The 27505-nt window shown below is 51.6% G+C and overlaps 7 protein-coding genes across 7 annotated transcripts; 2 read left to right on the top strand and 5 right to left on the bottom strand.

Annotated features, from left to right (window-relative positions):
- Positions 1-3866: 3866 nt before the first annotated feature.
- COL26b_007968 (uncharacterized protein) lies at positions 3867-4347 on the bottom strand (the record flags this gene model as incomplete). Its single annotated transcript, XM_053180746.1, has 2 exons — positions 3867-4129; positions 4218-4347. The coding sequence occupies 2 exons, from the start codon at positions 4345-4347 to the stop codon at positions 3867-3869; spliced, it is 393 nt and encodes a 130-aa protein (XP_053035268.1).
- An 839-nt stretch (positions 4348-5186) lies between these two features.
- Positions 5187-6124, top strand: COL26b_007967 (uncharacterized protein; the record flags this gene model as incomplete). Its single annotated transcript, XM_053180745.1, has 3 exons — positions 5187-5230; positions 5284-5575; positions 5642-6124. The coding sequence occupies 3 exons, from the start codon at positions 5187-5189 to the stop codon at positions 6122-6124; spliced, it is 819 nt and encodes a 272-aa protein (XP_053035267.1).
- A 2953-nt stretch (positions 6125-9077) lies between these two features.
- COL26b_007966 (uncharacterized protein) lies at positions 9078-10178 on the bottom strand (the record flags this gene model as incomplete). Its single annotated transcript, XM_053180744.1, has 1 exon — positions 9078-10178. The coding sequence occupies one exon, from the start codon at positions 10176-10178 to the stop codon at positions 9078-9080; it is 1101 nt and encodes a 366-aa protein (XP_053035266.1).
- Positions 10179-11648: 1470 nt separating this feature from the next.
- On the bottom strand, positions 11649-13077 carry COL26b_007965 (uncharacterized protein; the record flags this gene model as incomplete). The annotated part of the gene is made up of 2 exons (XM_053180743.1): positions 11649-12690; positions 12746-13077. 2 exons carry the CDS (start codon positions 13075-13077, stop codon positions 11649-11651), a joined length of 1374 nt encoding a protein of 457 aa, XP_053035265.1.
- A 7175-nt stretch (positions 13078-20252) lies between these two features.
- On the top strand, positions 20253-21086 carry COL26b_007964 (uncharacterized protein; the record flags this gene model as incomplete). The annotated part of the gene is made up of 1 exon (XM_053180742.1): positions 20253-21086. One exon carries the CDS (start codon positions 20253-20255, stop codon positions 21084-21086), a length of 834 nt encoding a protein of 277 aa, XP_053035264.1.
- A 205-nt stretch (positions 21087-21291) lies between these two features.
- On the bottom strand, positions 21292-23119 carry COL26b_007963 (uncharacterized protein; the record flags this gene model as incomplete). Its single annotated transcript, XM_053180741.1, has 2 exons — positions 21292-22355; positions 22411-23119. 2 exons carry the CDS (start codon positions 23117-23119, stop codon positions 21292-21294), a joined length of 1773 nt encoding a protein of 590 aa, XP_053035263.1.
- A 1231-nt stretch (positions 23120-24350) lies between these two features.
- Positions 24351-26025, bottom strand: COL26b_007962 (uncharacterized protein; the record flags this gene model as incomplete). The annotated part of the gene is made up of 4 exons (XM_053180740.1): positions 24351-24518; positions 24590-25637; positions 25694-25797; positions 25954-26025. The coding sequence occupies 4 exons, from the start codon at positions 26023-26025 to the stop codon at positions 24351-24353; spliced, it is 1392 nt and encodes a 463-aa protein (XP_053035262.1).
- Between the last annotated feature and the right edge of the window lie 1480 nt (positions 26026-27505).

Genomic DNA, 27505 nt, shown 5'->3' with positions numbered 1-27505 from the left:
CCGATGTCGCTTGCAGTCTGATACAGAAGGCCGCAAAGAGAACATTCTTTAGACCGGTCGCGAATGACCTCCATTGGATCGGAAATCTCAAAGTCAATTCTTGAAAGGGTAACACATGCAGAGCACAAGTCAGAGAAGTGCTTTGGAGTCAAATTCCAGTGTCCGAGAGAGCCGTTGAAAAGACTTTTGGCGAAAGTGTTGTCAATCATTGAATCCCACTTGCCGTTCAACTGCCCAACTTCCTGGTACAGCAGACATATGTCAGCTACGAAAATTACGCTGGAATAGAAGAGACTGACGGTCTGTAAATGTTAGAAACATTTGGAATTCATGTATGATGTTCATTGACATCTACAAACCATCTAAATAGTGTTAGTCAGCTTTCTTGTATGCCACGAGAGCGGGACGTATATCGAGCGGGGTGCGTTGATGGAAAGGAAGGGGTTATCACGACATTCTGTCAGCCTGTTAGAGTTTTAAAAACCTTCATATCCATCAAAGATGATCACAAACATACTGCAATAGGTGAAAACTGTTAGCGTCTCTGTATATTCATTGTTTGTCAAGTGTTGAAAGCTGCGCTCACTATTGTATTACGCATCCATGGGGAAGACGTCGAATCATCTCTTGCCTTCATGCCACCAAGGCTAGGATCATATTGGGCCATGACATCCAGACCTGCAGCCCCCTCATTAGCTGCGCCCCAAGACTAATTAGAGGAGGGACCTAGACTGGGAAGGCTTTTATTCAGGAGGTAGCTCTCCTCTTTGCCCCTTTTGCAAACATTTCTCAGTGCCAAATGAACATCCGAAACCTTCGACCGCGTCTCCCAGTCTGGCACGAGCATCTTCTCAGAGACCAACACTAGACACTCTGTCAATGCAGTCTCAGAAACGCCGATGATTAGATCTCTGCGCATTTCTTCCACCAACGCTTTCACTTCTGAGTGTAGCTGGGGTCCGTCGTCAGTCTCCATCCAGAAGCGGTCGGTATGCTGGACTAAATCATTCAACCGTCCCCAGCCATAGATTGTCCACGTCAAGAATTCCAAGAAGACGCAACCCAGAGACCAAACGTCAAACACGCGAGACAGTTGATTCGTGCGCCTGAACTCAGGTGGTTCATATCGCAAGGAGCCTGTCTTCGCATTTGTAATCTCCTGGCGGTGTCGAGTGATGTCGTCGTGTATCTTGGCAAGTCCGACATCTGCAATGCGAAGAGTTCCTGGAGAATCACCTTCGTGGAACAGAAGAATGTTCAAAGGCTTGAGATCAGTGTGACGACAATTCTTGAGATGTAGCGCTTCTGTTGCTCCAGAAAGACCACGAAGCTGATTGAGAAACCACTTCATAAGTTCTGGGTCTGCAGCAGCTCGCTTCGTGGGCCGTTTCCAGAACTCTTCAAGGTTTCCGCCCTCGGCCCATGGGAACAAGAAACCACACAGACCTGAGCCACCGCTTCGTCTGTAAGCAGCCAAGGGTTGTATCAAGTGATCATGCTTCAATTCGCGTATGATACGAAGAGAAGCTGCCTCCTTCAGATAGTAGTCATTCTTGTTGGGAAGCATTTCTTTCATAGCGATCGACTTAGTTCCGAGCTCAATCTGACGTCGGCTTTTGTGAGAAACGTTTCGGTTCGGATAATTGTCAATGACACTTACCTGCATGTGATCTTCGTGGATCTTGACTTCATAGACCGAGCCAGCGTAGCCCCGCTTAGAATGATCGTGTTTCTTCAGGATTGGAAACGGACATCGTTGGGGTAGAACGAAGTCAAAGACGTGAGGAGTGAAAACCGGAGCCAGGAAAATCCATTGGTTTTCGGCGAAAGAAGTGACGTGTGCTGCGGGCCACCCACCGAAAGCTTCCCATGACAAAGTTGATCCTCCGTGAGTCTCTGGCTCACGCCAGGTTGTGACAATGTAACGCTCGGTCGTGCTATTCCAGTCACACTCAATTGGAAGATGTTTGTCGCTAAAGCCGGCTTGAAGTAGCGAGCTCAGATGTTCTAAGTGACCACACAACACCAAGATCAAGAACACCTTTTTCGCTGGCCCGGTCTGATTGGTTACGTATTTCACTAGCTCGACTATTGATGGATGCGAGGAGTCTTGCCGGAGAACAAATTCAAGATACCTTTGAACCGTGTCCAGACTGGAAAGTTCGTTGATAGCCGCATCGGGAATAAAGCCCTGGCCATCGACACCCTTGCAGAGCTTTCCGCGTACCCTGTTTTCAAGATTCATTTTCGGCACCTGGGATGATCTTGTCTTGGTGCTAAACCTTGGCGAGTCTCGAGAAAGTGCTGGCTGATGAAAGATTGCTTGAAAAGTTATGTTAGCAAAATGGCGCCTTCAGCTTGAAGGCCCAGTCCCATGAAGGGGTGAAAATCACCAACAAGCCTTGATCGCACTTTTGGCTATATGGGATAAATGTTACGTACCAGGTGTTGGGTCAATTCAACCAAGCCGTTCCGAACGATGAAGACCTTGGCACATAGGTTTGGAGGCTGTGCATGCACATAGGCCTTCAGTCAAGGGAGGGAGACTGTCGCTAAGGTCCTGTTGATTGGAGAGGCTGAAGATCACAAAAAGAAGCACCAAAGCTGGATCTGTTGTTACAATAAAGAGAAGAACTGGAATGTGGTGGAGGGAAACGAAGAACATCTGAATATATAGGTGTTCACTCCATGCCTGCTGGCGACACAGCGGAGTCACCCGCCGAAGACCAGTTTTGAAGCTTGGCAACACCTTCTCACAGGCATTCTCATGAAGTCACTTACTCCTTACTATTATGAGATGTGACATACAACGTTGGTACGAAATGAACACACCATTAGTGATTGGCACTGAGCTCCGAGGTTGATTTGAATCGTGGGTTTACGACTTGGACGGCATGCGCGCTGCATGACCCCGCTCTGAAGTTCTGAACAGAAAGAATATTTGCAGATTGGGAGACAATAGTTTGGAATTTGGCATGCGCTAAATGCTCACCGACCTGCCGGTGGTGGGTGAGATTGTTTCTCTGTTGGCTAGCCTGATTCTGACTTGCATACTCGGCTGCAATATGTACTGCATGTTGCCCGATCATGAAGCTTTGGGGGACATGCAGGGCGGCACGCAGCAAAGCGAGCATCACAAGCAGGAAAAAGTGGGAAAGAGAAAAGAGTGAATGAAGGTCATGCGGCATAGGCTTCTCCTTTGACAGGTGGACGGTGTTGCAAACCTTTCTACTGATTTCTCCCGGGCCAAGAAAGCTTTACATAGACGAGGGCCGAAACCATAGATACGCAATCCCGACCCCAGCGGTATCTCTCACGCCTTCTAGAAACTCGGCGAGTTCGGCGAGTTTGAGTCAGATGTCTCAGGTTGGCCAACTTCCAAATCCCGATGATGACTGAACACAGCGGCGTGGGCATGACTTGTATTTCTTGGGTGGTGGGCTCCTGAAAGCTGCCCCCTTCATATTATCTTCGTATTTCATGAGTTGAGCTCATGTCAGAGGAACAGCGTCCGCGCTATGTATTAACGAACGGTATGGCCTCTATTCATGGACGTTAGGCATTAATACACGCCAAGTTCGCGACGTCTTCTTTCAACACACGTTGTGTTCCCCACAAGGAAAGGCTGGAATCCATAATTAAAACACCGTCTGGTGGTATTGATTTGCTACGACAATAGATGTCAGATGAGCTAGGATCGAAACCTTCGCGGGTTCTGCTAAAAGTCCCAATGCAAAGGCAACACTAAGGCTAGCGACTTGAGACACCGGAATAAAAGAACCAAGAATTCACACTGGAATTGACGATTGAAAATCTGGGTCTCAATGTCTTCATTACAGTCGTTATGTCGGTCACAACCTGCCGATTTAGTGCACAGCCTTGCTGAGTGCGCCTTGACCTTTCTGAAAGTCAATCCATTCAGCCAACTTCTGAATCTTATTTCCATCATCCGTCATAGTCACCACGAACAGGCAATCAGTGCCGTACGACCCAGCCGCCGTTTCGCCCTTGCTGGTGCACACCATAGTCACCGTCCTCTTCTCCACATCGGTGAACATTTCATTGATGGTGATCTTGAACGACTTCAAGTGCTTGGAAAATATTCGCTGCACGGCCATTGGTGCGGAACCTGGACCTAACGTTAATGGAGTCCTTTATTGAGAGATGGAAAAAGCCTTGGCCAGGGACTTACTGTTCTCTGTTCATTGGGTAGATACCGTTCGTATCCGGATGAACTGCGCAGTGAATATCTTCGGTCCATTTGGGCACAACGTTTTCAATGGAGCGGGTTTCCAAGTCTTTAAGCCAGCTGGAGGCAGTACACTCGAGGGTTTCCTTGATGGACATGATTGGTTTTGGTTTTCAAAGAGAGAGTATCTTGATGAGAGTACTAAGTGAATGAGCAAATTGTTGATGATTCTGGCCAATCTTCAAACCAAGACATGGCCGGACGACGTCCATTTAAATATTTCTGCCCTAAATCTACACATAGTAGGCAACAAACACGAAACGCGGCAGCTTCATTAGTGTATTGTCGTTAGAAATCGAAAGTCCGCCCTGCTTTGTCAGGATATTTGCGGAGCATTCAGTACTTTTGCTGTTACTCATTCGGTTTCCAAACTCAGCCAACCGCCTTGCTGAAGTCGACGCTTAGACCAAAATGCAGCTTTGCCATTGGACCAAGTCCTTACTGAGCCTACCTTATCTCATAGCGGCGCCGGCAATACAACAACTGCTAATTAATGGCCAATGGGACGATACCGGCCGGTCCTAAAACTGAGCTTCGGCACATGCCCACGATAGCTTCGCAACCGCAATCCGCGCGTCACGCGCGGCGCGCGTTAAGCCACCTCACGAGACGCACTTTCGCGCACTTGCGGACTGCGTCTTGTATGTGGCGGAATTGCGGACTTGACAGTCAAACCATCAAGAAAATCTTCAGGGGTTTTGAGGTTGGGTTGGTTTGTAATTCGCGAATATCAAGCCCTTGCTCTGGAGTGTTTCACGACGCATAACACTTAAAAAGTGGCTGTTCTCAGTTGTAAGCAAGATCGCATTGGTGATAAGCATATTCAGTTTTGAATCAAGAAAGAATTTCCGAGTCGTTCTTCTTCGGAACGTGAGCTTTTACAAAATATCTTCTTCACTCCAAAAACTCCCCCATCGCCCACAGTTATCTAGTCATCATGCCTTCCCAGAAGCTCCTCATTACCGGCGCAACAGGCTACATGTGAGTCTCTAGACCCAAAATTAGTTTCTCGCGATTCGCTAATATGACTAAAGCGGCGGCACTGTGCTAACCCAGTTGCTGAACTCGACGGTTCCGGAGACAAAGTCCCTCTCTTTCAGCGCCCTGGTTCGGCATCAAAGCCAAGCCAGCATCTTCGCTGAGAAGGGCATCCAACCAATCTTGTTCAACGGCTTGGACGACACCGCAATCCTTCGGCAAGCAGCGGCTGGCCACGATGTCATCATCCACATCGCCAACAGCTTTCACAAAGCTTCGGCAGAGGCTATGCTGCAGGGTCTACATGACCGAAAGGCCAAGACAGGAAAGACTGGTATCTTCATCCACGTAAGGAAACTGCAAAATCACTCGTCTCTTTCCGCTAAAAGTGTGACAGCTAACATGATTATTTAGACTTCCGGAACGAGCAATGTTGCTGACTTCCCCATCACGAAGAAGTACCGTGGAACTCGAGTCTTCTCCGACAAAGAAGACATCTTCAGCTACGAGAAGTCCCTTGATCTCCAAGAACCCTATCAAAATCGTTCAGTTGACATCTTCGTCGCTGAGACTGGCAAGCGATTGGGAGTAGACACGTACTCCATCTGGCCGCCTCTCGTTTTCGGCATCGGAACTGGCTTCTTTAGGACACTTTCCAATGGCCAGTTACCCATGCTTATGCGCTTGGCCCTAGCCAATGGAGAATCTCGGTATGTTGGTGAAGGTGCCGGGCGATGGAGCCATGTTCACGTGGAAGATCTGGCGGCGCTTTATGAGACTGTCGTTGCCAGAGCCATTGCCGGGAAGATTTCCCCTCACGACCGAGCCATTTTCTTTACCGAGACTGGGAGCAGTAGCTTTGCCGAAATTGCTGACAATATCGGACGAGCCGGATAAAGCTAGGAGCGCTCAAAACCGCCCAGGCCTCATCAATGTCACTCGAAAGCATTGCCTGTGATCAGTTTCACGGGGATATAAACTGGGCCGAGATTGCCTTTGGTTCAGAGTCGTTAGTATCTGCGAATCTCTCAAGGGAGATTGGATGGAAGCCGAAGAAGATGGCGGTGGATTGGGAAGCAACATTCATCGACGAGTTTCGGTTGGTGTTTGGCGAAGCAAAGGGCGTAAACAAAAAGAATTAAAGAATGGTTGTATCAGTCTTTGTCCTTGGGATCTCTGAAATACGAGTTTTGCAGACGTCAAATCTTCGAAATGTTCCACTTATGACTTGTTTCGGTCGCCATGTCCAGATACCCTTTCAGCGCACGCAGCTGAAGCTTTTCAATCGATCCAATCATAATCTCATTTAGCATGATATCTCCAGCTATAAACATTGAATTGTAATTTTTAACATTGCAGTTTGGACAAGATGCTGGAATACCTCTGTTGGCTACTTTGATCGCAGATGGCTGTGAGTGGAAGTGGGACTAAAACGAGTGCAGGCGGTACTTGGGAGTGCCCGTCGACAGCTGCGACTGCGGTGGCATTGATAAAAAGCAGGGAGGTACGGTGAGCAATGAGAGACGATTTAACCTAACGCCAAGCTGTGAGTGGAAGGATGAGGTGGTTGATACCCGTGCTGGCACATCGCCCCCAGTGGCTGCTGGTTCCAATTCCCAAATCAGGATAGAAGTAGATCAGTTCAATCAGTTCAAGGGGTTCTCGCTTCAAAACAAGATGCAAATCGTTTTTCTGTCTAATCTGTCAGTACACTTCACCCAACTAATCCCTGCTTTTTTCCAACCATTCGGAATATCTTGCTAGGTAGCCATTGACGCCAACCACGGGTTCGGCGGTCTGCTAACCTCTCTGATCCAATCATTCTGCTCGCGAATAACCAAATGATGAGGCATGTGATAGTCTACCATGAGCTTCGTCTCCGACGGCAGCGGCTCGTTCTCCATCACGTCTCCCATGGCGTTCAGAAGGTCCGCACGCGACCTCAGAAGCAAGGGATGCACGGTAGAGAGGTAGTCATGAATCGTTACAAAAGAACCGACGGCGGGCCTCACTACCATGATGACAGTTTTCCCGCGTGGCCTTTGAGTTCCGCAGCATTTCAGTAAATGCAATGGTCCGTCTTCGTCCGAAGCCGGGTCATAGTCGGGTAGTAACCCCCAATGGGTATCCGGGTCCGTCTCCCCCTCCTCAACCTCTTCGGCGCATTCGGGGTCGGTATGCTCGCGGCGGCATTCAAGCCACACGTCCTCCCACTCATTAAGGTCATCGACGACCACGGTCATGGATGAGACCTTAGGTTCCGTGAGCGCAGCCTGCGAGAACGGATGCCAGGCGTGATCCTGGAAGTAAGGCTCCAGAGAGCTCGTGTCCCTTTCAGTTGCCATGATGTGGACGACGGAGTCAAGCGGACCGTCAATATTCCAGAAGAGTCGGCGGGCCTCAGAAGAAAGCTTGGGAGGTTGGTGAACGGCGCAGAGTGCGTCGTGACTAGGAATAAGTGCTTCCCCCTCGAAAGTCGACATGTTGGTCTAATAAAGATTGAGTCTGTCTGATTGAGGCACTGAAAATGGTTTTTTGGCTTGCCGCAATGTCGAGCGCGTAATTTAGCCTTTGAAGACGTTGTTGAGAAAGGAAAACGCACGCTGCAGAGAAGCATGTGGGCGACGGGGTTTATATAGCAACACCCCTGCAACAGGCTCCAACGGTCACATCTGCTAACCATGACCCAGGCCCAATCCACGTCCATACGGCACAGGATCTTACAGTTAAAGTTTCGCTGCTTTGAAGACTTGTCGTCACGACTTACTCGAGAATTCTCCAGATCTTCTGAGAGGTTGATGGAAGACCTGTCCATGCGAACTTGTAACGTTTCAGGCTCCTTTTCTATGGACGAGTCTTTCTTCCCTTCAAACTTTTCCAAATCCTTAAAGAGACTAGGGATTGACATTGGTGCATCATGCTGCTTTGTCTTCTGGTTATGCAGGCGGAAGTATTAGGCTATGCAGTTGATTGGGTCGCCGACACGAACGCTGTGGCAGGTATTACTTTGCAAGCGGTGCATAGGAACTCGAGGTTTGTCGCGGTGAGCATCTCATGCCCACGGATGTCTAAATATGCATCGTCCTGTTCATTTATAATCAGAGACAAGTGTGCGCCAATCATTCACGCAATTAGTGGTTCTTTCAAAGTCCTGTCTGTGTCTCAGAGCCTTTCAGTCAATGGTCTAGTCATTCATCCGGTAATCTGTATCAGCTATAATTATCTTTTTTAATAACCCAGTCAGTACTAGGTAGCTATTGGTAAGTTCGAAATGATACTGTTGGGCATGAATGGACTGCGGGTGCTCTTTGACCTAGAGCCCAGTGGTTGGGGCATGGCTCGATTGTTGCGCAGTCTGACGACAAATCCTGATGCAAGGAATGCCTCAGAAGCACCTTAGACGCGAAGGCTCTGCATGTGTTGTATATACGGTCTACTTATGCAAAGTTCAATCTACGGCAAATATATGCAATAATGTGGTTTACTGTGACCCATCAAGATCGCACCAGGATGAAGGTCAGAAATAATACAAAGGATCATCCTGTGCATACCTAGGCAGGTAATTGGTGGTCTATCGGTACTGCCCTGGTAGAATGCTGAAATTTCACCCCACAGGGGGTGCCGCAGCTTGCTGAATGGCCTATGAAGAAAAGAATTACGCCGCAGCGAAGCAGGTCGTCGCGGAGTTATATAACCAGAAACAAAATCGGTAAGGAGTAAAATATACATATAAATATAAACACAGAATAACATCGTATAGCTCCATCCTCCATTCAAACAAATTTATAATTCTTGGAACCCGTCAGCCTCAGCCGTTGGCGCTTTGCCTGGCTTGTTCAGCTTCCACCCCTTAGTAGTTCACGCGACCCAGATGGGCGCCGGTAAACTCTGCAAAGTAAATGGCGTCCGGTTGCTGGTTGTTAAGATCACACGGGGCACTGACGCTAGTGGGAGTGACGTACTCCACGAGCTGCTGAGTCTCGGGGTCGTACTGCGCAACGCGGTTTCCAAGGAAGACGAGGTTACCCTCTACAAAGTAGACCTTGCCATCGTTACCGACACGGATCGGACCAGGCAACGCCAGTGCCCCGGAGGAACCGATGCTGATAAGACCGTTCTCAACCACAGTCGAGTTGCCCGCAGCGCGGATGTCGGCAATGAACATCTCAGTCACCTCGCCCGTTGTGACATCGATGGTTCCAAAGTTTCCACCGCCCGTTCCAGTCCACCAGATGAGGCCGTTCTTGTCCGTCGCGACACCTTGAACCAGAGACAGCGGTGTTGGGATTTCGTACTCCTTGATCTCCTTGGTGTTCACATCGATGGTGCCGACCCTGTTACCGAGGATTTCCGAGAAGACCATCGTGTTGCCCGGGCCAGCTTGGATGATGAGAGGGGCCGAAAGGGGGTTCGGCAGCGGGTACAAGTCGTACTTGTGGGTGTCAATGTCGAACCGGCCAATGGCGTTGAGGCCGACGGACGTGAACCACGCTCCACGATCGCGGCCGCCGGCGACGTCGATGGTGACACGGATTCCGGCAGGAAGATTGTCGAGAACAGAGATGTTGGTCCAAGGGAAGGGATATTCGGTCATGCTGCCATCCTTCGGGTCCAACTTCACCATGCTGTTGCCGACGACTTCGGAAAACCACAGGTTACCGTCCGCGAGGAACTCCATGCCGCTAGGGAGTCCAACAGGGTTGTTCAGTGGGAATCTTGTTTGCTCGCCGCTCGTCAGATTCACCCGCAGGATCGTGTTTGACGCAATGAGTTCGACCCAGGCAATGTCGAGTTGGTCAGGGTGGAATTCCGTCTCGCAGGCGGTGTCGAGTAGGGTGACAGCGGCATATTCCTCGAGTCCTTTCTCCCGTCTAGGCCGATTATGTCCCGATGTTGCACCGACGACAGTCGAGGAGCCGAGTAGAAGGCTGATGAAAGTTGAGGTCTTCATTTTAACAAAATATCAAGCGTAAAAAGAGCGACGATTAAGTTGGCAAATAAGGCGAGAAGGACTGACGATACCAAATGCTGCAAATTGATACCTCACTTACGGCGGGATATTGCTAGAAGTATATAAACAAACAAGATTCCCGCCAAGGGGTTGTTCACTTGCATACGTTTTGGGCAGAGAGAAATTTGACCTGGCAAATACGGTGCAATCCCTCCCTACACCGCTGGGTACGAATTAGTTCATTCGGCACGTGGCTCGGGGAATTTCTTGTGGTTGAAAGCTGACTCGGTTTCTCGTTGTCGGCACTTTTTTGATGTCCGCTGTCATGGAGTCTGCTGGAATCTGATGACTAGAACCCATGGCCGGGTAATGAGGTGGACAGTGTGCCATCGCAGGCGGGTCTTCCTATCCTTCCTTGTCCTCCTCTTAGACACCGCTTTCATCTTCTGCTTTTTGAGTCCAGGCCGAGAGCGGCCACCGGCCCTGGTAAGGTTGCCCCGTACAGAATCTCGGTTCGGCACAAACCGGGTCCCCCCAGGCTGTCAGACAAGGTTTCTTACGTCGCGGGCCGTCCATGGCTACACCCGATTTGTCTAGCAGCCAACGCGTTTCGTCGTCTTCATCCTGTCTCATTACCCGTGGCCTGGGTATCCTGGCGCTAGCCAAATCAATCAAAAGACGTGATTCCTCAACACCGTTGTGAGAAGACTCCCCATCCCACGGATACAACCCAAGTGCCAGAAGCACTGCATACAGCAATCGAAGGCGGTCCTGTGGGAACCCCTCATCACACGACGCTGGCCATGAAACCCTCACCACCAGCACGGGCCGGGATGACTGGGCCGCAGGCGATCCAGGTCAGGTGAAAGGGCCCTGTCACCTGAGCTGACACGGCAAGTACGGATATCACCAGTGGTCCATGACCTCTCCCGGAAGGTCATTAGGAGGCAAGATGGGCATCTACGGGGCGACGGGTATTTCAATGGTCTCGTCCTAGCACTCGAAGTACATCGCGGATAGCTTGAGGTTTGGAAAAGTGACTGATTGGTTGATAATTATTCCAAGAATGAGCGTTTCCCGCCGCGGGGATGCATTCCGAGGTGAGTTTCGACTTTTTGATACAACAACATACTTTGACGGAAGGATCCGTCTTGGGATGAAATTACAAGCGTGTTCAGACGGACCATTCCATGGGCTCAACAAATATTGAATGCCGATCAAAAGTCAATCCTCCCGTGAGCGACAATCATGGTCGCCCACCAGAAGCCCATCTCCCTCATGGCAACTGACTCGAGCTTTCTTCCAACCTCGTCAGGGAAATCAGAAAACTCCCATTTCTAATATCCGTCAAGACTATCTATCGCCCCCAAAAGCTGCGCCCGAGCACCATGCAGAATCCACCGGGTCCATAGCAACTTACGAGCACCCTTGACGAACGTGACGTGGGGTGAACTGTTTATCCACCGTAGCTCACAGACCCCCTTCACCAGCTCCCAGTTGCTCATCTTGGGTGGGCAGGAAATTCAGCCATGGGCCCTCATTAATGTATCGAGCAAACCCACTCGCCTTCATACTATCACTGACCCAAGGGGAGACGCGACGGAGGGCATTGAGCCACCATGTGTCCATAGCCTCATAGCGCGTGATGTAGCCAGAAGCGTTCACGATGAGGTCGGCATGCGGCCGCTGCTTCTTCTCGTACTCGTCGAACGTGGCGGCCAGTTCGGTGGTGGTCGGCTTTCGCATGCCATCTTCCTCGCATCTGCGCAAGAGGGGCACGAGCTCGTTCATAAGGTGCACAACGCCCTCCACTGCGAGATTGCCCCCTAGTCCCGGGTTGACTGTCGCCTTGTGCACTGCGTCCCCCAACAGGACAACCCTGCCGCCGGAATTCCATTTTGTCTGAAGCACTCCCTCTTCGAGCGCCACCATGTTCGCTTTGACTCGGGTGTCCCACAGGTCCTTGAAGCTGTATCCAGGGCCGAGGTTGCGGTCTCCATACTTCTCGATTGTGGCCAGTGTTTGCTCTTCGGTGAAGCGCGGGGTGTTCGGGGTCTTGGTAACTTGGTCACTTTTGACGAATAGGAACCAAAACACGAGATCGCGAACACCGGCAGCAGAAACGCCAGAGAAGCCGGGGTAGTAGACGTTGTGGACCATGCGCTCCGGAAGAAACAGTTCTCCCTTTGCGTTCATGTTCCTTGAGGTAGCAAAAATGGCGTGATAGGTGCTAACATAGCACTCCCGCATCTTTTGTGCGGCGGCGGCATCAGTGCTGTTGAGCTTTTCTCCTAGGAGATCTCGGACATGGCTATGGACGCCGTCGGCGCCTAGCAAGATGTCCCCCTTCAGTATCTCGCCGCTCTCTGTCGTGACTTCTACGCCTTCTGCGGACTCGACGAACGAGGCCACTCCGGAGTTTGTGCGAATGCGAGACTTGTCCTTGATGGTGTTATAGATACAGCTAAGCCAGAACTTGCGTTCCATGAATGCTGTACACCGGCCGTGACACCTGGTATTGCTCTGCTTCAGCCACATATCCTATAGAGCATATGCATTTGACTTACTGCTTGGATATCTCCTGCAATATCGAAGAGTCCTCGAACAAGACACCGTTCTCATCATAATGTTGCCGGTTCTCAAGGGGTAGTACGCCTGCGCTGATTTCAGGCCATACCCCCAACTGCTCCATCACCCGCTGGGTATGCGGGTGAATGGAGATGGATGCTCCTAAATGCGGAGCGATTTCACGCTTCTCCAACAGGACGTAAGAGATCCCGGCCTTCTCCAAAGCCAGTGCAGTGGTCAGGCCCACCAAGCTACCACCAGCGATGATAACCTGGAACCTTTGTGCCGAGTCTGCCATATCGTCGGTAAGCATTCTGTCAGAGATATTCATGGTGTTGTCTGGAGCTGTTGTCCAACGACTTGGTTACAAGACCCTCCACACTTATATGCACTGCTGCAGGGAGCAGGCCCTAGTAAGGCGGTACGTACTCTGTATTTGGGGGGCACACACCGCCTGAACCGTTAACGGTTGTGGGTCTTCTCTATCTACTTTGGGTCCTGGGCCTGGCCAGACACACAAGTTAGGGGTGGAGCGCATCAACACAGGGAAGAGATTTAATACGACACGTGCGTTGTAAGGTCATGCCATGTAGTTGAAAATCTCCGACGTATTGAGAAGTCGCAGCGGCGCCATCCTAGAGCATTCCAGAAAACACTGATGCAGCGCGGAATGAGCCCCCATTAGGCCCCGTCAATGATCACGCACATCGGCGCCGCCGTTAAATCCTCACGGAGTGTGGGATTGATCGTCGCGGGAGCCGTTGGCAAGTTCACTGCTGCCAAGGGAGGCCGTGCCGGGGGGCGTTTCCGGCAACATGATCATCTCGTACTCAAAGTCAAAAAAGTAGGGCGAAATGTGGAACTCCTCTGCCGTGTGTTGGTGCGCAAGCCAAACCAACCAGATACTTCTGGGTATCAAAGAAAGAGGCGAGTCAGGTCTGGTAGCGATAGCGACCGCCCCGTCAGTCTGCAGGGCCGTATCAATGAATCCATCTCCTCGTGGCCGATCACTCGCTTACCACCTGGTACAGCAGCATCAAGGGTCCATTCCCCATGTTCGGCATTTGCAGACAGACGGTGGAGAGCCCCTGAAGGATTCGTAAGTTCTGGCAAACATCGTTGCCAACTCATATATAGTCGGAGTCAACCGGAGTTATGCAGGCTCCGTGTTTTCAACCCCCTCTTGGTACTTGTTGCTGTGTCATTGACCACACGCTCCCCTCAGCCGATTTATCACGGGCATCACTTCCCGTATCCTAGAGATGTCAAACACTGGAAGTTCAGAGCTTGGCGCTGATGAGAAGTATGAGATCGCCGTCTCGTATGGGACCATCATATCAACAGGTGTTTTAGCAATCTTGGTTTGCAGTACGAGGGTATGTATTCGAAAGTGTGGTGATCATGAAAACTGCTAACAGTTGGTGCCCTGAAAGCTTTACGTTCGCAAATGTGTGATCAACGCCTTTGGAATCGACGATTGGGCTTGCCTCGTTGGTTTGGTGAGTTATCTCGTCAACGCTATCGTCCCTCAGGACCGCTAGTACTGATGATTGCGCTAGATCTCTGTAACCATGTTCAATGGCGTTGGGCTGGCCATTGTGCACTACGGCGTCGGGAAACATATTCAACATGTTTCACAAGAGCATTTGGAGATGTGGTTCTTGGTATTCATTCCCCTTCAAGGCTTATCAACTGCGACTGCTTCTAATACGACATTCAGTTGTACTACATCTGCATCTGCATATACTTGTTTGTTTCTCTAGCCGTCAAGTCCAGCATCCTTTTGTTATTGCGGCGGGTGTTCCCAACACGTAGGTTCTATGCTCTGTTGACGTCTCTCTTCCCGTTTCCTGCTGGGCTGACCTTCTCTTTTAGCCTATATTCAGCACACGACGCTCGGGTTGATGATATTCCTTGTGCTGTTTACGATATCGGGCTCGATCGTTGGAGCGTTTCAGTGCACCCCACCCAAATATGCGTATCAACTGGAGTTCCTCATGTCGCCCGACAGGGCAAAATACTGCTTCTCCACGGATGTTACCTATGGAATCTTCATGTACCAGGCCGCCACACTTTTTGCCTGTGACATCATCATATTCCTCCTTCCATTCCCTGCGTTGGTGAAACTTCACATTGGCTCTGCCAAGAAGACGGCTCTCTTGTTGGTCTTTGGAAGCGGCTTAGTAGCCTGCATCGCGCCCGCCATCAGGTTCGAAAGCATACAGTTCTACAAGTCTGGATCCTCAGACACAACTTGTAAGTTCGAGGACTTGGCTTTCGCTAGCTAGACTTTGACGAGTTGCTAATGATTTTACTCCATAGACGCTGGAGCGAGCTCCTTGTATTGGATGGCCATTGAGTACAACCTGGGCCTGGTGGCCGGGTCATTGGCGGGACTGCGGCCTCTGGTCTCCAAAGTCGTCACTGCGCTGCGGTCAAGCAGAGGAAATTCAGCCTACAAGAGCAACCAATTTACGCCATCTTATCAGCTCGGAAACTGCGACAATAAACACTGGAACTCTTCCGAGCGCAGTGGGACCAAGAACAGTAGATATCAGGGGGACAGCGTTCTCGAAGCCACGGTCTTGGGCGACCGCAGTTCCGATGACAGCGGTCGCCAGCACATACTAAAGACCCAGTCTGTCAGCATTATTACGGAGGAATCGGGGGACGTTTCTTCGCTCGGGAACGCACGTCTGCCCTGGCAAGGACTTGACCAGAAGAAGTAGTCACATCAATGTTAATGAGTTGTCAAGGGGTTTTAGGGGGGTCTCTAAAAGTGACAAACGCTTCCCGGCTGGTTTCCGGTACTGAGATATCTCGACCAAAAAGATGATTCAGAACAAAATTTGTCCAGTCAACCCAGCAGACTCCAGAAAGTGTCTGCGCTGCGGTAAAATCGCCACCCATGGAGAAGATGGCAGAGACCCAGGAAAAGGGACCGCCACCGTTGTCAACTTTGTCAGTTGCCCTGCACTTCGACTTTGTTGATTATTGGCGAAGAAGCATACATCCAATGGATTGCATATTGGCTTGCTCCGCGAGGTTGTCTATCAATGTCCCGTATGTAACCTCAACCTCTTGTGGCATATCGTCGATTTTTTTCCAAAGTCTTTCTTCCAGGGTTAACTGTCCTTGGTTCCGGTTGCTTGCCAAGCCATGCGCCGACGCGACAAGGTCGTAGTCGGTCCCGCATAGATCGAGGTCTGGCGCGAGGAAGGAACTTTTCACGTATCGAATGACACGCCGTTTTTCGCGGATGTCACGCCCCTCGTCAATGATCTTCTGGTAAGCTTCGCCATCGATGTTAGAGATGGCTCATGATAGCCTGTCGCAGTTGAAGGCTTGGGCAAAGTTTCCCAACGACATTGAGGCCGAGTGCAAGTGGTTTGCATGATTGAGTTGCCAGGCAGCATAACGGGCGTCTTCATAGTTGCCTGTCGTAAGCGAAGATCGACACAGAGGCAGCTTGTAGTAAATCCATCGGGCGGGCTAGGTCAAAGAATAAGCAGCCTGGAGGCAAGGTGCGGTGGTTCTACATGAAGATATCGATCATGCGACCACTGAGAAAGACTTTGAAAGACGAGAGAAGGGTTACAGGTGTCCTGCATGATCGTGAGTCTCTTGCGACCACGGACGGGGACTCTGGATCGGATTGGCTGCCTGATTGTGAGCCAAGAGCTAATGACGCCTGGTCAGCAACAGCAATGAGGGGAGGGTGGTCAGAAGCTAAGCGAGGCGGAAAGAGTAGAACAGGCGTTTTCAACCAAAGTGATGCTAGCCAGGAGTCATTGACAATCCGATTCGTTTCTGGACGGACAAGGAACTATAATTGGTTGTTGAGAGATAACCGATCGGCGACTACTGGTTATCACTGAGAACAAAACATGTCAGCTACCGGGTGTTATTGGCATGCCATGATCTACAGAAGGTGCAGCTCCGCCCCCATAAAGCCAGAATCTCATCAGATCCATTGGCAGGCATTATGCATGACTGCTGCCATCCATTAAAATACCCCTCTTTAGTACCTCAACCCTAGAGCTACAGGCACATTAGTGCCCTGCATCGGGCTGACGGCTTCCTCTACAGCAGCCAGTGTAACAGCAAATGGGTGCGAAGTAAAATGACATTTCGAGGCTTCCGACCTGTCATGACCTTCCGAAACCATGGCGCAGCCCTTAAACATGCATGAGCTCAGCCGCACTCAGCTCTTGGTTACTTTTGGCTCACACTTCGCCATTCGCCACGAGATGTCAGAAGTGGTTGACTCGGCATTTAAAACAGCCATCATCCCAGAGACCCACCCCTGTATGGAGCTCTACCTCTGTTGCTCTATGACTTCTCGCTATTTTTAGCGTCTTCCGCCAAATCAAGACATATCATGGAAAGTCCACGCCCAAGAGACTCAGGTGATGCATTGCCCAGTATGTATCATGCTGTATCCGATATATCAGAAGACGAAACTGCCTCGACAGTGAATCGTCAAGAGCAACAGACCCCCGACTTACTACCGACAAGAGACAACCACGATCAAGGCGTTGACTTCATCTCTGGGCCCAGCGAGCATCATGCTGTATCAGACATATCAGAAGACGAAGCTGCCGAGGCAGCGAATCGTCACGAGCAAGAGACCACCGACTTACGGCCGACAAAGGAAAACCACGATCAAGATGTTGCCTTCATCAACAAGCCTCGCGAAAAGGGAAGCTTTGACGCTGCCAAATGGATCGTCTTCTATGCCGCACTATCTAGCCTCCCGATGCTTGGCTTTTCAGCTGTGCTTCTGGGCATTCTTATCAAGAATTGGATCGAAACCGTTGATTCAACGAGCGATGATGCTGTTGCTTTAGGCTACTATATAGTAGACTTTCCTGCTGCTCGGCTGATCTTTGTTTCTTCATGGAGTAGCAGCGTTGCGCCCCGGCTAGCTAGTATTGTGATGGGTCTCTATCTCTTTAGAACGGCCAAGATATTGCTCAAAAGATCGTCTACAAACGAGATGGCTCAATTACCGACACCTTATCAACTGGTACTCCTAATCGGTCTGTCGACTGGCTCACTTGGGCATCTTTGGAAGTACGCGAAGTACGGGTGGACAAGCAAGCATAAGTTTGCTTCATTAATCAAATCAACCGGCGCCGTTCTGATAATTTTTCAACTCCTCGGGTGAGTAAGACACACTTTGCTGGTCATTTCAAGCGCTTTCGGATGTCAGGCTGATACCCTTCCTCCGACAGCTTGGCCATTTTCGGACTTGATTCTTTGCTCCATTTTACAACTGAAGTAAGTCGACGGGACTTCGTGATGTAAAGTACGGAATTTTTGACGATGTGAACCCGTTTTAGGCTGTACTCCATATTAGAAACTCGACTTCAGACGCCGTGCAGCAGTCATTCAGCCGAGGCTTATCTAGCCGATGCACTTCGCTCGACGACTTCCATGAGTACCCTTGCACTTACGTGCGAGCCGTCACTGGACAAGGCCTAGAAGACTCGTCAGAAACTACATCGGTATTCAGCGATAGGTCGACACAGCATAGCCTGTTGAACTTCACCACGCCGGCCTCGGATGGATCAGATGCAAGCCTCATCTTTCTTGGCCCAGCTACAGGTTCCATATCGAACGAGCTGGAATATACCGCTAGTACCATTGGCGTCCAAACTTCCTGCAAGCCTATCAGCCAGTTGTGTCAGCTGAGCGCTCCCATAGGAGCTGCCACTCCATACAATTGTAGCTCTGGATTCTACGGTGATCTCCAAAGTATAAAGCTCAACTCAACTGCAACCTCATGGAAGGCGAATGATGAACATCTCGTCTTTGGAGCTGACTTCCTGGATGACAACTTCACCCAGCCGTATAACAATTACAGCTCACAAGAAGATCGCAGCGATATTTCTGTTTCTCCCGGACATAATCTGCCAAGTAGCTGGTACATGTCTGTGGCATTCCGCCTCGACTTCGGAGTCAAAAGTTCAAACATTCCAAATGATCCAGAGATAACAATCCCGGTACATGGCGGCGCTGCCTTTATTTTGCGCTGCCAAGTAGCTACATACGACGTGAAGTATACCTCATTCAACGGATCTCTCTCGCACGTTTCCACCTCACTTGCCAATGGGTCTGTCGCATGGCTATACAACAGCGTCATCCCAGCGCCGGGTACGCCTTCTATCATGATAACCCAAGGTACCGACATAGCAATCATGGGCAATAGCTCTGCTGAAATAGCCTCAAATTGGGGTACGCAGTTCTCACGCGTAGCCATATCCATCCTAGCTCCTGTTTACGAGGGTCGTCCAAACCTTGCCGAGTCGACGATACGGTCTGCCATTCTTACGCGTGTCCCGCGAGCTCCTCTATTAGGCATTGTTGTGCTAAACATTATCTTTGCCATATTTGGACTTCTTTTGGGCTGCATGGCGTTGGCGTCTAACTCAGAGAGCGTTGCAGCTGTTGCTGGCGGATTAAGTATCGACGGCTTAGTGGCCTCAATCTTTGAAGATGACGGGGGGATGGTTGAAGGAGCCGAAATAGAGAAATGCTTCTCTGAAAACGTGCAGGGAGGAGCCGTTAGGGTTGGACTTCACGAGGAACGCCCGGGTCAATGGGACCTGGGTAAGAAGACGCAGTAGAGGATAGAGAGCTTGTATACACACATACATACGACTGCATCATGCCCTGGGTAAGCCATCTAGGCCTGGTATATTTTGATCATTGCTGGTGTTCAAAATGTCCATACTGAACTGAGCATTAAGCCCAATGTTGTTGAGTTGGCAAGACGTATTTGACTGGAGACAGCGCCGCCGAAATTGAGCCCGCTGACACCTGACGCCGGTCACGGTTCACATGAGAAAAGGAGCCAGGAGTGTTTGTGAAGCAGCAAGTTTGGGTCACGAAATTTTTGGTCGCCGTATTCGCGTCGTATCTAAGGGTCGTGAACTTGTCCTCGCTAGCTACGAAAATGTTATTGGTAGTACAATACACTTTTGATATGCATCCTACTCACTTTAATTAATGCTCACTATAGCTTGAAACGCACTTTTGCTAGGTCCCTTGCGCAACCATTGTCAAGACCGTCCTCGCTACCCAATGAAGTGTGCCGTTTGTCAATAGGACCGTCAAACTAATAACTAAATGATGATATTCAATTCCAAGTTTAAACTTCACAGAAAGCCGTTGTGAATAATTCTTTTGGCCTGGGTACGAGATGAAAAAGGATGTCTGCTCAGACTCGAAGATTGCCGCGTATTCGTATCGCTTAATTATTTGTCCAGCGTCAGTGTCCCTAGGCGCAAATCTTGAGACCCACTTTAAGCTCACTTCGGACCACATTTCCTCAACTACGGCGCGCCCTTCATGTCAATTGGCTGGAAGACCTTAGAATGAAACAGAACACCGAGCCGAATTTCATGATATTCATAAGTCGACCGCAACACTCATAGTTGTTTGATCCGGGGACCATCAATCTTTTACTCAGGGCAATTTCCCTGCACCTCATCAGTCACAATGGCCGCAGCCGCCCGCACCTACCTCGCCTTCCAGCACAACGCCAAACTCCACACCCTCAAGACCATCGTCACCGCAATCCGCCCCTTCACCGACCTCGAAGAATCCAACCGCCAGCTCTTCAAAGATGGCAGCGACCAAGACCACGTCGTCGTGACGGAGCAGACCATCTTCCACCCCCAAGGCGGCGGCCAGCCCTCCGATGTCGGCTCCATGACGACATCGTCAGGCGCGTCATTTTCGGTCAACTCGGTGCGCATGGACGGCGTGCGCGACGGCCAGGTGCTGCACTTCGGGCGTTTCAGCGGCGCGAACGCGATGTTCAAGGAGGGCGATGAGGTGGAGCAGGCGATTGACGTCGAGAAGAGGCTGCTGTACTCGCGGTACCACACTGCTGGGCATGTCCTCGGCGCGGCGGTGCGGCATCTGCTGGAGAAGGAGGTCGAGGGCTTCGATGAGCTGAAGGCGTCGCATTTTCCGGACTCAGCGAATTGCGAATTTCAGGGGCTGATTGATGGGAAGCACAAGGACTCGATCCAGAAGAAGGTTAATGAGTTCTTGGATGCGAAGATGCCGGTCAAGGTTGACTTCTGGGATGAGGAGGACTTCAAGAAGCGGGGACTGGAGAGGCTGATTCCGGACAGGAGTCTGGCCCCGCCTGGGGAGAAGTTCAGGGTTGTTGAGATTGTGGGCGCGGAGGTGTATCCTTGCGGAGGAACGCATGTCGATACGACGGACTTGTGTGGTGTTACGACGGTGAGGAAGATCTCCAGGAGTAAGGGCAAGTCAAAGGTCAGCTATGCGGTGTCTGCGGAGGCACCAGCCCAGTCATAGATGAGGGATGCATACACACGATAGAGCCATGATAGAAATGAAGCTTCCAAGCAATTGATGTGTGATTAGTCTACAGGTCGAAGAATCGCGACGCGTCTCAACCGTCTCTAGTCTAAAGAGTCTATGTCTAGGGTATGCAAACAATTCGCTAATCAACGCGATGCCCATCATTAAACGCCGTCATACATGCCGCCTCCCGATATGACTAGTCGCGCAGGAGCGCAATTCCAGAAATAGCCCGGTCCTCGTCGTAGAAGAGCTTTTTCTTCTCCGTTCCGTCAAAGTTGCTGCGGTAGATGCTTCCACCCAGATCACCAAAGTAGACGTGGCCATTCTCCTTGTCGAGCTTCACGCCGATGGCCTCGTTCAGATGCCTGACCAGGATCTCGAACCTCTCGGAACCAGTCGCCGCCAACAGACCAGTCTTGGAGTCAATGTGAGCCCTGTTGAGGGTGTTGCCCTTAGGGATCTCACCACGGTCGGTCCAGAAGATTGTGTTCGTGTCCTCGTCAACCTCGATATCAATGCATTCCGGCAGCTTGTCGAGGAAGCACTCGATATCCTCTCTCGTCTCGGCAGTCTTTCCTTCGGGCATCTCGATGTTGGCGCAGAAGATGCAGCCCTGGCCAGACTTGGGTGCGCCCTTCTGAGTCCAGTAGACCTTGCCAAGCTTGGGAGCGACGGAGATGCCGACACACCATGACTTGACGTCCTCAGGATCGTTTCCAGAAGCAACCAGGGTCTCAAGCTCGCTCCCGTCCAGGTTGGATCTGTACACCCTCATACCCTCGCGATCGCTGAAGTAAATCTTCCTCGACTCAGGTTCCACGACGAGCTGCTTGGGCGTGTTGATGACGCCCGGCACGAACAAGGATTGGACGTCGGTACCGTCGAGGTTGGCAGAGTAGACAGCACCGTCCTGCTCGCCGGGTGTGCCCATGCAAGTCCAGAACATGCGCTTCGTCTCCTCGTCGATGTCGATGCCATCGGGAACGTGCTGGCGGTCGACAAGCACTTTCTCGAGCTTGCCTTTCGATGACAGCTGGATGACTTGGCCGGAAGTTGCTTGGTTGTTGGAGCGGCCCAGACCGAGGTCGAGGGCGACGATCTTGGGAAGGTGGGGGTAGAGACCGCCCTTAGTCGACTTGGTGCCGAGTCTGCCCTTGGAGAGGAACTCGCGCTCGAGGAAGTCGACGGTGTTTTCGGGGGAGAGGCCGCGCTCCTTGACGTAGTGCTTTTCGATAAAGGCGACGGTGTCGAGACCAACCTCTGAATTGAGTGTTAGTATTCCATGCGGGGGATAGCAAGGGTGAGGTGAGCTTACCATCCATCATGACGCAAGGTCCCACACCACGCTTGCCAAGCTCAACGAACAGAGCATCAATCTCCTCGGGACTCGAGACACCCTCAGCCAGAATAGACAGAGTCTCGCGCTTGATCGCAGCCCACAGACGGTTGAAGATGAAGCCAGTCGACTCCTTTCTCGCAGTAAACGGCCTCGTGCCGACCTCTTTCTGCCTATCCGTCATGAAGGGGAAAATATCGGGGTTAGTGTGCCCGCAGGTCATCAGCTCGACGACCATGTTTCCAGGGGGCATGTAGTAATGGGTGTTCATGATGCGCGTCTTAGTCTCATCCTTGACCTTGTCGAGCATCTCCGATGAACGGTACGAGGACGAGTTGCTTGCCAGGATGGCGTCTGCAGGTGCCTTGGCCTCGAGCTCAGCAAACGTGTCGATCTTGATCTCAATTCTCTCGGGTACGGCCTCGATCACGAGCCAGGCGTTCTTTACGGCGGTCTCGAGGTTTTGGAAACACTGGACGGTGCCGGGCCGTTTCGTGCCTGATGCCGGGTAGCTGTCGACGTTCTGCTTGACGTAGTCCAGGCAGGGCTGGTGTTGCTTGACATTGGGCTCGCGGACTTGAACGTTGTAGCCGCCGGAAGCCCAAGTAGTAGCAATACGGCGACCGAGGACGCCTCCGCCGAGCACCGCTACCGGGCGCTCGCCGTAGTTTGATGGTAATGAAGACATAGATGTGAGTGTGATTATTCTTGGTTGTGAAGAGCAAAGGGTATCTATTGTTTCCAGATGCGGTAGTGTTTTTCAATATTGAAGTGCTCCATGAAACGAGAGAGCTAAGAATCGGGAGACATTTATACTAATGCCTTGGAAGTCGACTAGAACCCTCCGTCGAACTTTTCGGCGGGCCATGGTCGTCATCTCTCCGACGGTGCCGGGCCAGCCGGGGTCGGCGTCCCGTTATCTTGGATGCCGTGGGTCGCGCGGACGCAGGGTCAAAGGCAGCCCCCATGGGAACCGCGGTTGGTGGCGTGTCGGGAGTCGAGAACACAGTTCAGACGGATGACGCAGTTATTTGGGAAATTGGGACTTGGGCCCATTGTCGGGTTTTTGGTGCCGATCACCGGGGTCGGCATCGCCGTCTAGCGGGCCCACCCAAATTCTTCAATTCCGCGTGAGGCTTGAAGAATTAATGTGATCATCACATTTGATCAGAGAGCGCCAAAACCAATGTTTGGCAGTCAAGGATGAATTTCAGTAAGTTTCCCATTCGTCCTGAGCCTGAAAAATGTTTCGTTTGAAGTCTTGAAGCATTTCTGATGTTTGATGCCTCATTACCAGCTCGATATTCTGAGCGGAATTCGACCGCTCTAGGCAAAGCTACAATTCCGCGCTAAGTCCGCATCCTCGGCATCTGGTGGGGCAGGCCCGTTCTTATGGATCCGGCCTCGGCACCCGCGAGCTTATGCGGTGGAGCCCCCACTCCCGGCCTCGGCATCCAAAGATGCGCTGGCCAAGCCCGTATCCCGCTCTTCGTGTCCCCAGGGCGCTGCCGTTCCTTCGCGGAGACGATAAGGCGCGAGGATCGCTCAACACCCGGGCCAACATGACGGAAATAGACTCTGCCGAATCCCGTCAGTTCTTCGAAATACTCGGGCAACCCAGCATGATTGTGATGGTCGGCTTTCGAGAATCTCTCTTACGGGCGCAGCTGCGGTGGTAAAGCCTTGAGTGGCATTGATCATTACGAGAACCGTCCAACTCAAAAATCGACGATACCTCAAGGCCATGAGACTTGATCGTGTCTTCGTCGCTCATCATCTTGGACCACAGTATCTTTCAATGAATATATCTGATACCCTCTGCATCAAATGCAACAAATTGTGCTGTCTTCATGTTTCCATGAAACGATAGTCTTCGAGAAGATCTCCGCTCTACCGAATCCCCATCCTATCGATTATCATTAAACGTTATCATCATCCTTCCCATCCGTCCCCTTGGTAACGGACCCTGCCTCCGCTTCCTGGGCATGCAAAACTCTCCGCTGATCCTCTTTGTGCGTCAGATAGGTGAGTCCGGTGGTCCAGACGATCAGAGCAATGGAGCTAGCGATCATGGCCCACATGCCCCTCTGCAACTCGCTTGTTAGCCTGGCCTCATGACATGTGACTTTTGACACCTGCGGGTGGGAAATTGACTTACGGTGAACCACGGCGCCATCGATGCGCCGTAGAAAACGATGCTCCACCACGCGTTGATTGCGTTGCTGCCCAGGTTCATGCCGGCGAGGACCACGCCGCGGAAGACGCCTTCCTCGTATCTCATCGCGTCGTTGCACCACGCGAAAAAGGTCGCTTGGCAGGCGTACACAGCACCGGCCCAATAGTAGGCACCGAAGACTACGGACGTGGAGTGTGCGCTGGTTGGGTCCTGGGCGGCGACGAGGATCATGATGGAAGTCACGACGCCCGTGAGGCCGATGAAGTAGGCGACGAGGTATCGCTTTCCGCCCAGGAAATCGGTGAGGGTTGCCCAGAATAGGGTTGAGACGATACCGACAGCCGGGACACCCGTAGGGTAGTTGTTGAGCTGGGGGATGGTGTACTTATTCGTCGGGTGGCTCTTCATGTACAGTCCTAGAAGCGAGTTGGTGCTGAAAGACTCCGTCTCTCCGGCGATGATCCAAAGCATGACGAATCCCCACCAGTACCACGAAGTCAGCACCTTCTTGGCGAAGCGGAAGGTGAGCGGCGATTTCTCCTGGATCTCGGGCACGCGGGACGCAGCCAGCTTGCGCTCTTCCTCAGTGAGATAGAACGCTTTAGTTGTGTGCGGCGTGTCGGGGAAGAAGATGAAGCCATAGATGGCAACCGGGATGGTCATCAGGCCGTCGATGATGAAAAGCCAGCGCCATCCGCTCAGTCCGTGGAGGCCGTCCATGCTGCTGTGGATGCCGGTCTGGATGAAGCCGCCGAAGAAGGTTCCCGCGAGGCCGGACGCGGTGAAGATGCCGCTTCGCTTGCCGAGCTCGCGCTCCGTGTACCATGCTCCGAGGATGTAGTGCGTGCCGACGAAGGTTGATGCTTCGGCGACTCCCTGGAAGAATCTGATGGCCATGATGGCCTTGGGGCTGTGCACACTGGCGGTGCACATGGTGAGGCCGCCCCAGATGATCATCATGAGCGGAAACCAGAATCGCGGTTTCACATAGTGAAGAGAGAGGTTAGAGGGAATCTGGCCAATGACATAGCTACGCGGGCTTCGTCAGTGCTAGCTCTAAGCGATGGGGTGTTGGAGATGACTTACCCTACAGTGAAGCAGGTGTTGATCTGGTTGAGCTGGTCGCCAACGAAGCCGAGCTCTTCTTTCATACCAGAGACATAGGCATTGTTCAGGTTCGTTCGGTCAAGCTGCGCTATTGTGAGAAACTAATTCCTCAAGTTGTAGATGCGTGGGACTTACGTAGTTGACCAGGTAGCTCAAACAACAGAATGTGAGAATGAAGAAGTCAATCTAGGATCCAATCAGCGGGCATGTTATGGTTTGTCACCAATGCAAGAGCGCACCTTCTGGATGAGCTTCCGTTCGCCGGGCTGGTATTCGACATGCAAATACTGGCGAATCTTATCGAGGGCCATCCTGACGACTTTCTAGAGTCTCTAATCTCAGAGACCAATTACGAAGAAGGTTGGAGTCGGAAAACCAGGCATTCCTTTCACTCAAGAGGTTGCAGTAATACTGAAGAAACTGTCTCGGCTTCTTATGAGCTCACCGAGTCACGTCGCCCTTCTCACTATCAGAACTCCCTTAACCGGGCCCTGGACTTATCGTCGTCGCGATGATAGGGTCAAGATAAGGCAGCAAAGCCAAGCGATAGGGGGCCAGGGTCTTGCTTTGGTGGCCCAACAACCCCAGAAACGACTTCCTTCTCGCGGGATTCGTGGTAGCCCTGGCAGAATTGGCGGGAGCAATACCGTTTAGACGACTATCTGCGACCTTTTCTTGCGCTGTTCACGCCGTCTTATCGCATGTCCGTGTCGGAGGTTATTCTGATTGCCGACCGTGTCAGCTCCGTCGCAAAGCGTTGTGATTCGGCGGATCTGCGGCACTGTGAAGGCTTCCAAGACTCGTTATCACTGAGTGCTCCCATCAGGGTGCGATCGTCTTATCACCAACCAGAAAGGAGCGATAAGCTTACCTCCCGGCTCTCGGGGTCCTTGTCCGAGACGGCCCTTGAGGCTGTTGCGCCTCTGTATATGCGAAGCTCAACCACGCCGGATACGCGGTGCAACCAACCCCCAAATCGCTCAGCCCTGTGACCAGTTTGACGCGTGGACGAGGGGCGATTGAGGCTGGCGATTATTTCAGGACAGAGTTTGGAGTCATCGGCGCTCGGCGATATCAATCGTGAATTGAGTTGAGAGAATTAGGGCTAGTCGGAATCGCTAGACGCGTCCCACTTCGCGCTCGATACAGCGCGTCTTGCTACCCGTGGACGTTGAATAGACAAGATTCTCTCAACCGACTTGTCTGCCGTGAGAAACATCTTGACCACGTCCTTTTTAAGACATCACAAGATGCGGGGATATTCGCTGGAACAGCCCTTGTCGGCTCGGGGTATTCATCCGGTGCACTAACGACGCCTAAATCTTTCCCGCCCGTGGTGTCTGTTTGTCTCTTCCCTGTAGCGCCAAGGTACGTCATTGACTCAGCCATTCGCGGCAAGGAAAGCCAACGGATGCCGCCGTCCGTCTTTGGCGCGATTCTTCAACGAAATCGTCTTTGACGGCATCTTTGACGGTTGCAAACCGGCCGAAGGACGGCTTGGGACTCATCTTCAGCGCGACCACCTCCGCAGTCTTCTGCGCCCAGACACCTGTATCGGCCTGCATTTGCCCACGGGGTTTCATGCATCATACGAGTCTCCGCATGTCCATCGTTCCTGTGATCGATAAATATGCAGCTTTATCACTGCCGGGACTGGATAACGATACCCCGGCAGCTTGGTAGCAACAGACAAGAAGGGACGGGTGCTCAGAGCTGAGTTTCCCGGGCCGCCGTCTTATCTTGCCGAGACACCCACCCTCAGCGATTGACCCCAAATCGTGAAATGGATCC

This window comes from Colletotrichum chrysophilum, assembly GCF_026319265.1.
Source record: "Colletotrichum chrysophilum strain AFK26 chromosome Unknown scaffold_67, whole genome shotgun sequence".
Lineage (NCBI taxonomy): Eukaryota > Fungi > Ascomycota > Sordariomycetes > Glomerellales > Glomerellaceae > Colletotrichum > Colletotrichum chrysophilum.
The sequence above is the reverse complement of the archived record's forward strand: the minus strand, read 5'-3'. Positions and strand labels throughout refer to the sequence as shown.